Source organism: Leptonotus elevatus, chromosome 1, assembly GCF_054856555.1.
Source record: "Leptonotus elevatus isolate MCC_2025b chromosome 1, RoL_Lele_1.0, whole genome shotgun sequence".
Lineage (NCBI taxonomy): Eukaryota > Metazoa > Chordata > Actinopteri > Syngnathiformes > Syngnathidae > Leptonotus > Leptonotus elevatus.
The window spans coordinates 34,072,624-34,083,293 of NC_141239.1; the positions used below are offsets into that span (position 1 = coordinate 34,072,624).

The 10,670-nt window shown below is 41.1% G+C and overlaps 1 protein-coding gene across 1 annotated transcript; it reads left to right on the forward strand.

Annotated features, from left to right (window-relative positions):
- Positions 1-129: 129 nt before the first annotated feature.
- Positions 130-9,616, forward strand: dnajb6a (DnaJ heat shock protein family (Hsp40) member B6a). The gene is made up of 8 exons (XM_086094343.1): positions 130-274; positions 1,535-1,637; positions 5,436-5,545; positions 5,677-5,742; positions 6,557-6,667; positions 6,736-6,882; positions 6,978-7,182; positions 8,781-9,616. The coding sequence occupies exons 2-8, from the start codon at positions 1,573-1,575 to the stop codon at positions 8,884-8,886; spliced, it is 810 nt and encodes a 269-aa protein (XP_085950469.1). The 5' UTR covers positions 130-274; positions 1,535-1,572; the 3' UTR covers positions 8,887-9,616.
- Positions 9,617-10,670: the final 1,054 nt, after the last annotated feature.

Here is a 10,670-nt window from a genome sequence, read left to right on the forward strand (position 1 = left end):
AAAGGTATATATTTTAAAAGGACCATTATGAAAAACGGTGTTTCAATACGTTCAGTACCAATTGTGACCAGTTGGCGGCAGGATGTCTGGCTGAGTTGGCAAAAGCCGCTGCACAGCCCATTCACGTGAAGAAGACGCAGTAGCTGGACGATGCGACTAATCCAGGAAACTGCACACTGTGGCAAGAACAAACCTGTTTAGCTTTTAAGGCCTTAAAAGAAATTCTGTGTCAACTCTACGTATCTGACGTCAGACATCGCCGAATCTGTTTTAGGTGAGCCCATATGAACAGTGCGCATATGTGATGTTTACAATCGTACAATGCTAAGCTAGCCTTCGACCACTACACGTCAAGTAGCTCGGAAGCTAAGCGGCCACGACCACATTGCTAATAAACTTTAATCATATTTTACTGAATTGGTACATTGAATAATCTCGCAGGTAGATTTTGAGCAGGAGAGACCTGCGTCTGTTGATGTATATGTACGTAAGGTTGAAGCGGTCGCACAAAGCAAACGTCACCCACAATTCCTTAACATGAGTTATTCAGGTTTTTGGTGTTATTGATGCTCAACCCAATTAATTATTTTATATTGGTGCACTGTGATATGCATATGGATATGTTTTGTGTTTAAGAACATGTTTATGCGTGCATGTGTAAGTTGACCAAATGAAGTAAGATCCCAAAGTCCATGTTAAAAATAAATTGTCAAATGCAAGACTATATTTAGGGTAAAACAAGGACGACGAAATAGCTCTGTGATATATAAAATACAAATACATTGATTTACAATAAACTGTACAACGTGTAATGCACAGAAAATATGTAGAAAACAAAACATAATAATGCAATCACATCTAACCAGACAACATCTCAACCAGGTGAATTGCACAGTAGTTCCATTTACATTTGCACTTAGCATAGAGGATGTATAGAGTTGTATTCCCTATTGTAGCAAATTGTTTTTTTAAGTTTATCTGTAGATGAGAGAGGAGCAAAAGTTTGTCTCCTTTGGCCGATTTGATGCCAGATTGCATGACAGCACTCACATTTGTGACAAACTGAGTTTCCAAACCAAACAACTGTAGTTTTCTAACCACCCGATTGTTCGTCCTTAAGTGAGTAAAACGCATACCAAAAAGAGTGGTTCAAATTTTCTCGTAATTCACTTGCCCTTTTGGCTCCAATTCTTATCTTACTTCATATCTCCTCTGGGACGCATTCAGTTCCATGTTGGGAGGCAAACCGCTTTGCGGGTTCGCTTCTTGCAGTTAAACCATCGTAGACAGTCAAAACAGCACTGACATATCAGTCTCATTCGCAGCAATAAATGAGTGAAGGCTTCAAACAAAACAAATACGCTATATAGATGTTCACCTGGCATCGGCTCAAGTTGAAACATTTTCGTAAAGAATTTATTGCATGTTTTGTTTTACATCTCGATGTACAATTGAGATGCTTTGTGTGTACACATCCACCAATGAGTTGCAGGTTTTTTCTCTCTGATTTATATAATATTGTTTTCCCTTTTAGGTCCCCAAGCCTATTGTCGTGCTCTTCAGCCACTCACCATGGTGGACTACTACCAGATTCTCGGAGTGCGGAGAGATGCGTCTGCAGACGACATCAAGAAATCGTCAGTTGATACGTTTTACAAGTTTATGTTTGTGGTCTGTACTTGTCAAACCAAGTGAAAATGTTGAGAGGTTTAGTGAAATACTATAGTTGAATTTTCATAAGTGTCAAGACAAAATCATTTTTAAGCTAATGGCTACTAGGGCTAACTAGTACCAGCTGGTGTTGTTGTTGTTATTATTATTTTGTTCTTTTTTTAACAACAGTGCACATTAGTAAACAGAAGAAAACAATTCACAGGAGAGAAAAAACTGCCTGGTCTCTTATTAAGTTCAAAGAGGCATCTAATTTAATCAACTCTGCTAGCAGCCAATCATATTGTGTCCTGCTTAGAAGTCGCCTCCAAAAACGAAACAAAAACCAGCTGCTCATGGTGACAGACAGTAATAAGTCATTGAAACCTTGACGCTTTGAAAATACGGCCAAACCGGTAATCGGCCCATGCCATCAACACCCACGAAATACTTATATTTGTTTGTTTGTTTGACCCCCCCCCCTTTTGAGAGCTCAGTATTGTTCATTCGGTAATTTTACCGATTTGACATGTCATCATCATTGCTTTCTTTATTATTTTGATTTTAAATTTTTTTTGTATGTGTGAGTGCGGGCGTGTGAGTGTGTACTCATTAGTTCACCTAAAACCTATTCAAATCCCATACCGTTCACCTAAACCAAATACTTCAGAATCCAGCTTGAGTCGTGAGGTTGTCAGGAGACCCGAGGAAGGATCAAAGAAAAGAAAAGAAAGGAAAGAGAAATCCAGCACCGACCAGACATCACCTACCACACACCGGGTTACCAACCAGAGTCTTTCACCAACCCCAGAAACATCTAAATTTCAACAAATTTGGGAGACCTTGAGAGACCAAAGGATAGACTGAGGAAAGGAAGGAAGGAAGGACAGATGAAGCAGAGTGAGATCGACAGACATCAGCCTCCACCGATTCAACGACCAGAGGAAGAAGCAGATTGTGTTTGAATTTCGATAGAAGCTGGTGTGGTGGATCTGGCATGCATGAAAACCTCCACCAAAGAGGGGAGCCGTCGACCCCGGCCAGGACAGAGCAAGCACAACCCCCCAGGCCACGGCAGCGCCAAGGGACAACCCCCCGAGCCCCGCAGGGGCCACCGGCTAGAGAGCAAACCCAGGAGCGCCCCCCAACACGGTCCGCGCCTCCAACCCAAAACAGCAGGACGGGGCACGGCATGCCCGCCAGGCACCCCACCGGCCCACAGCCCCCGCTCCGCCCACGCCCCCCATCCACCCCCAGACACCCCCTTGACCGCACAGTGATTCTCACTCGATCTGTTTGTGTTGCTACAACTGTGGACGTGATTATAAAGCAAACCACTGATGGCATTACATCATGTAATCATCATCCTGAAACAATATCCTGTTCTATTTTTTTTTTTTTTTAAGAGCTCAGTATTGTTCATTCGGAAATGTCATCATCATTGCTCTTTTTTTTTTTTTAATATATATATATATATATATATTATTATTATTTTTTGTGGGTGAGTATGTGTATGTGCGTGCGTGCGTGTATTTGTTAGCTCACCAGAAAACCTATTAGAAAAAAAATCTCATACCGTTCACCTAAACCGAACACCAGGAGACCCGAGGGGACCAAAGAAAACCAAGGAAGGTGAAATCCAGCACCGACCAGACACCCCCCCCCCCCCAGAACTCCTCCCCAGCCCAAGAAACATCCAGACCCCAACAAATCCAAAAAACATAAAATCAGGGAGGCCTCAAGAGACCAAAGGAGAGACCGAGAAAAGGAAGGAAGGAAGGAAGGAAGGACAGACGAAGCCGCGTGAGATCCGAGACACCAGCCTCCACCGATTCAATAACCTGAGGAGGAAACAGATTGTGTCTGAGTTTCGGTAGATGCTGGTGTGGTGGATCTGGCATGCATGAAAATCTCCACCAAAGAGGGGAGCCGTCGACCCCCGCCGGAACAGAGCAAGCGCAACACCTCAGGGCCCCCCAGGCCGCGGCAGCGCCAAAGGACGACCCCCGGGCCCCGCCAGGGCCACCGGCCGGAGAGCAAACCCAGGAGCAGGAGCGCCCCCCGCCCCAACACGGCCCGCGCCCCCGGCCCAACGCAGCAGGACGGGGCACTGCAGGCCCACCAGGCACCCCACCGGCCCCCAACCCCCGCCCCCTATCCACCCCCGCCACCCACCCCAACCTAGCCCCAGCCCCACGTCCCCAATCCCCCAGACACCCAGCACCCCCCCCGAACCCACCCCGACCAACCGGCAGCCCCCCAACCCCCGACCCCCAGCCCCCGGGGACCACCCGCACCCAGGCACCGGCGCCGAAGAGGGGCCGGACAGCGGAGCGGAGAGGGCAGCCGCGCCCACCCCACCCCCCGCCGTGTGGAAGGACGGAACACCGGGGGCAGAAGGGGGAGATGGGGGCACCGGAGGGCGGCCGACACCCCCGAACCCCAGGCCCAGCGGGGGAAGGCCCCGGTCGTCACCCCAGCGTTCTTTGTGAAAATTAACCCCTGTTACTGAGTCCGCCAGCTCGCGGACTGGCGAACTCTACCCCTAAACCGTGAATGTGACCCCACCCAGTGTATATACAAGTGTGTGTGTGTGGTGCATTAAAATTAGGAGCAGGTGAACCGGAGCCGATGGAAATGATATTCCCACGCTCCGATCCACCCGCCACCCAAGCATGTTACTGAGTGTATGTGGTGCATTAAAAAAAATAGATAGGGCGGGGGGGGATTCTATTTTTGTTCTATTTTTAATATCTCAGAAGATATCATTTGTGTTGAATGCATCAAGACATTCTGATGTGTAAACAATGTGGGTGTGCCTTCTAAACCAACCACGCCAGCTCGCTCCTGTTAAGCCTGTTCAATTTTGGTCGTCTCAGTCGAGGGAAGAATTATCTATTGAGCTGACGCCTCAGAAGATGAATTGTAAACTGAATGTAATCTTCGAAGTTGAGGCTGATTTAATCTTTTGAGAGGTCAAACTTCCGAAAATTTTAAAGGGTTTAAATCTCAGATGATATCCTTATCTGCTATTAGAATTGACTTTCCAGTGATATTTTAATAGCTGCTGAAAATCTCAGGTTAATATCTTTTTCCCTAAGGTACTGGTTGCTATGGACATTTGAAAGATGACCAAAACTTTAAACCTGTTTTTCTCAAAATTTGGGATTTCAACCTGCCAACATTAAAATTGCTGTAACTTTGTCAATTTTTTAGGTATGTCCATGCATTATATATAATTTTAAAGGGAATTAAGTGTAGAATTCGAATAGATTAATATCTCAATTTATTTTCCTTTTTTCTTTATTTGGGGCACATGAGGACCCTTTTGCCAGAGCCTTGGTCACATTTAGTTCATTAAAGATATACTGTATTTGTTTCATGTTGTGCAGCATGGCTTGCTTTGAGCTTGAAAGACTGCAAAAAAAATTTGCACTTTAGAATTGGCTTTAAAGTGGCGGACATTTTGAATCATTGCCGTTGGCACCATTTACTGTCATTGACTTGAACTGTATATATTTTTTTATTTTTATGAATAAACAATGGTCACTGAAATAACTTCAAACATACCCGTACTATGTTCAATGCGTAGGCATTCATAAGCATGAAATGCAGACACCATTTTAGCTACTAGATGCGGGGCAAATGTTCATTATTATTTTTTCTTGGATTGTGCCAGACGCCTCAGAGGTCTTTTGCGGAAATCGAGAACTCGAAAAGTTATCCTGCTAGCAAGCAAAAAAATAAATAATTGGAGTCTTATTTTTTGGCTTGACCTTTCGCAGGTACAGAAAACTGGCGCTGAGGTGGCACCCCGATAAAAACCCAGAAAACAAAGACGAGGCTGAGAAGAAGTTCAAGGAGCTGTCTGAGGCTTATGAAGTGCTGTCTGATGGTTTGTAATGTCTTGATGTCACTTGTAACTTTCCATTGTGTACATTGATAGACGTCGTTTTTCAATCGTCCTGTTGATTTGCATTAGCCGGGTATTTGTTTTCTAATTGGTGAGCTTTTTTTTTCTGTCAGTGAACCAGAGGAGCACATATGATCTATATGGCAAGGAAGGGTTGACGGCGGGTGCTCGAGGGCGAGGTAATGTGATCATTGTGTGAAGGCTGTGGCCTTCACACATGTTATTCCTATACTTCAAACTTCCCACTTTTTCGGCATCTATCTACTTCTACATAATTCAGTAGATTCTCCTCATTCCAATTTTAACATATTCCCAAAATTCACGCCATTCTAGGGTGTATTTTTCTTAATCCAAATATTCACGCCTTACCCACAATTCTCGATTTTTTTGCCCTATTTTTTCCCCATTCATTCTTAATGGGAGATTCTACATTTCACATTTACTTCACCATTTTTCATCCGATTCACTTCATTCCAACTTCAATATATTCCACCATTTCACGCCATGAGCTCTTCCATCAACGCAAGTTTTCTAGTTTTATACAAAAAAGCCACACCCCAAAGAATGTTTGGATAACCCAGACTAAAGCTTAAAAAAAATCTATTTTATGAAAGGAACTTGAAGTGAGTCAAACATCCCTGAGGTTGCATTCATTTGTGGAAATTCTGTGGCAGTTTTATGCTTGAGTTGTAACTTCTGGTACATGAAGTCAAGCAAGACGTTAGCAGCATATCGTGTAGCACTTAAAACTTAAAAACTGTTTTGCCTTTCTTTGACTTTTTGTTGTTGTTGTTTATTGTTTTTGCAACATATTCCAAAAGATGACCAGCCTCAACAAGGGGTGTTAAGCTAAGAATGTGAGAAGAATATTGAAGCCCGTGTGATTCTGATATTTGGCAGAATAAAATTCGGATAACCGATTAATGAGCAAATAATTTCAAATATAGAGGTAAGCCGTAAGCATGAGCAATTATTTGAATAAATATGTTACAGGGAGCCACTTCCACAATGGCGATCATTTCCAAGAGCCCTTCACATTCCGCAACCCGGAAGATGTCTTTAGGGAGTTCTTTGGAGGCCGGGACCCTTTTGCAGACCTTTTTGGTAAGCCCGTTTGTTTTTGTTTTTCCTGGAAAAACATGCTCGCTCACGTCCTCTCCTTGTTCTTCAAGGTGCAGATCTATTTGGTGAAGATCCCTTTTTTGGCAACGGCCGACGCCACCAAAGTCGGTCAAGTCGAAGCCGGACAGGGGGCTCGTTTTTAGGGGGCTTTGTAGGATTTCCTCCCTTTGGAGCTGGCTTCTCACCTTTTGATCCCGGTAAGAAACCGACAACAATCAGCAAAAGAATTCCATTATTAATAGCTTAGTTTTTTTTATTTAGTATTTATTTTTGTAATAAATGTTTTTCCCAGGCTTTGGTTCGTTTGGCTCCATGAACACCATGGGTCACATGGGCCATATGGGTCACATGACGACCATGGGTAGTCTAGGAGGCGGGGGCTTCACCTCTTTCTCCAGCAGCTCCTATGGGGGAGGTGGTGGAGGGGGCATGGGCAACTTTCGTTCCGTGTCTACTTCCACCAAAATCATCAATGGCAGGAAGATCACTACTAAGAGGTAAACAATCATTCAATGAAATACTGTGTAATCCTATTCATTTTTATTTATGTATAAAATGGAGATAGACATGTATTCACTAACTATAGACCAATATCACTTTTACCACAGTTTTAAAAAAATTTAGAGAAACTTTTTTTCACATAGACTGGACACTTTCATTAAGAAGCACAGGCTCTTAAGTGAAAATCAATATGGATTTAGAGGAAAAAAACGATCAACTTTTGGGATTTTTATAGATTTAAAAAAAGCATTTGATACTATAGTATATTATTGAAAATTAGAGCGATATGGCATAAGAGGCTTAGCATATAAATGGATTAAAAGTTAACTAGATAACAGATATCAGTATTTGCAGTTCAACAACATACAATCTCTCACGGCGTTCCCCAAGGGTCAGTGCTTGGCCCGAAGTAATTTATATTGTATATAAACGATATCTGCGTTTTCTCAAAAATACTTAAAAGTGTTTTGTTTGCTGATGACACGACTCTCTATTACTTTGGAGAAAATCTGAAACCGCTTCTGATTACGGTGGGAAATGAATTAAAAGCATTAAAAAATTGGTTTGACACCAATAAATTATCTCTAAATTTAAAACAAAGTTTATAGTCACAATTAGAGTAGAGTGTATGAAAATTAATTTCTTGGTGTAAGTTATCGATGATTAAGATTAAGCTGGAATTCCTACATAGACAATGTTAAAAGGAAAGTGTCCAAAATGATAGGGATCCTTTACAACACAAAGGATGTTTTGAAAAATAAGTCATTATATACATTATATTGCTCATTATTATTATTACCATATCAAACCTATTGTGTGGAAATATGGGGATATGCTTACAAGACAAATACTTAGCCTCTTTTCAAATTACAAAAAAGAGCATTAAGAATTATTAACCGATTTAAAATATGCAGAATCAACAAATTCACTATTTATCAAATTAAACAATGACATTTTATGACCGAGTTGAGTTTCAAATTGCTCAAATAATGTACAAGGTACACAACAACCTACTTTGCCACAATATTCAGAATTTGTTTGAAATCAGAGAGGGTGGCTATGATTTAAGGGGTACAGGTGTTTATAAAAAAAATCAAAAGAAGAACAAATATTAAGCAAAGGTGTGTTACAATTATAGGTGTAAATTTGTGGAACAATTTAGGAATTAACCCTGAAAAGGTGTGAATCACTGGTTGTTTAAAAGAATGCATGTCGAAGTGCAACTGTTTGTTTGTTTTTGTTCTTTTGTAAGGGGGTAGGACTCGAGAAGTTTTTTTTAAGCTGTGCTTAATGATGACCATGTATGCAAAACATAATACTTTCCTTTTAAATCTTTTTATTTTTATTTCATTATTTCTGTTGCTGGTTTATATGCTCAATAAACAAACAAATATGTCAAGGCACATCAGATCGAATAGATTTAAGGTCATACTCTTCTTCTCTTAACCCTTGAGTTTGCTGCCCCTTGAACACCTTCAAATATTTACTCATGCTCATAAACCACCTTAAGAACTTTTTTTTTTTAAGGGTATTATATCTTTGGTTATCAAAAGGTCACAACTAATTTAGCCTGTGTCATGTTGTCCTTTTCCAGGATCATCGAGAATGGTCAAGAGCGGGTGGAGGTGGAGGAGGAGGGCCAGCTGAGGTCATTAACCATCAATGGTAAAGAGCAGCTGCTACGACTGGAACACAAGTAATGAACCAAGAGTTACCTCAGCACAAACATACCGACAAACTTGAGCTTGAAAAAAAAAATCGGCAACAACAAAAAGCAACAAAGAATTGTAATAATAGTGCGTTACATTTTTTTCTTTTGATGTACATACTTTAGTTGTGTTAATTTCCACGGATGGATTCGTCTGTCAGACGTTGTTCCCTGACGCTTAACATCTGTGGATTTGGATGATGACTATGCATTTTGTTGAAAACCGTATGAACTGAAACTGACCTTGAATTTTGGCTAAAGGTTTGTATTGACGCTTCAGTGTGTGGGACCACAATGTTATTCTGACCCCTGACCCCCCCCCCCCCCCCCCCTATTCCAGTATTTTATGTGTACACTCCTTGTGTGTGTCAGACGGCTCACAGCATTCCAAAAAAGTCTAACTCTGCTTTCCTTGTAGATATTACAAAAGTGTCTACATGAATTCTATAACATGGGTAGACATATTATAAAAGCATCATCCCCATCTTTGTTTATTGCTTGTCTAACCTTTTTAGTTTTTCTTAGTTTAGTTAAATTTTTTAATTCCATTGCTGGTATGATGTAGTTTGTATGTTATGTTTATTTAATGATGCATGTATACCTGTTGATGTTATGTCTTAATGTTAAAGTTGCATATGATGCACAACTTGAGTCATCCTATAAATTATACTGTATATGACTTTAGTGTACTTTGTAAACCAATAAATTTAAGTTTCATTCTGTTTTGGGCGTCCTGATGTTTTGGTTCCCTACAGCAGTCCTTCACAAATAGGGGGTCACAGTGTCATGTGATCTGATCTGATGCGATGCGGGCGTGGCGTGTGACCTCAACATGTTTTTTTGGTGGAATAGCACTTCCGTTACAGTAGGTGGCGTTGGCGCTCATTGTGCAAGGAGTGTTAGTGCCTATGCAGAAGTGTACTGTACTTGCAACGATTTTGTAGACAAATGATACCATTATTTTTGGTGGCATGAAATATTTTCATCATCACGAACATTTTAGTTCAAATTGGTAAAATGTATTTAGAGAGCATGTCTCACATAGAGCACAAAGTGTTCATTGTTGGAAAAACTAAATGAAATCAGTAAGAAACAATGTAGTAGCCTAATTTAAAAGTTCAAAAGTGGGATACAGGCCCGCCAGCCACCCAAAAACCTAAAAAATATATATATATATATTTCCCCTTTCACTTTAAGCAGCAGCAATTTTTTTCCAAAATAACATACAATATAAACCATGTGGTTTTAACGTGGTTGGAATTGTACAGTGACAGGATGTAAAGCCATCTAGTGGTGAACTAATAGAATGCAACAACCCATATTCGCAGAGTGCATTTTGAAGCATGCGCAATAGGGTGCTCGGAGAGAACACACTTTCCGAGCCAACCTCCAATTACTATACGTTCACGAGGTTCTTCTCCTTTGGGTATCCGTAGCAGAAAGATGGCGGTGAAAAATGCCAGCCTCCTGTAACGTGTGGCACAACCTATGAAATTAGCAATTACTAAAACCTATGATTGTTTTTTTGTTGTTTTTGTTTTAAGGCTTATGTGCTAGAACACTATTTTTTTTGCATATCATTTAAATTAATTGTGGGTTTTTTTAATGAATGAACTACATCTGAGGGACATTATGTTTCTCTGAGGAACAATTTTAGAAAATAAAATTGAGGAAATGCTGGCTTTATTCCACTTCAGAGCACTGAAGAGCTGTCCTTGGTGCTGAATCTCTCTCTCCCTCCCTCTCCCCCTCTCTCTCTCTCCGTGATCCTTTTAG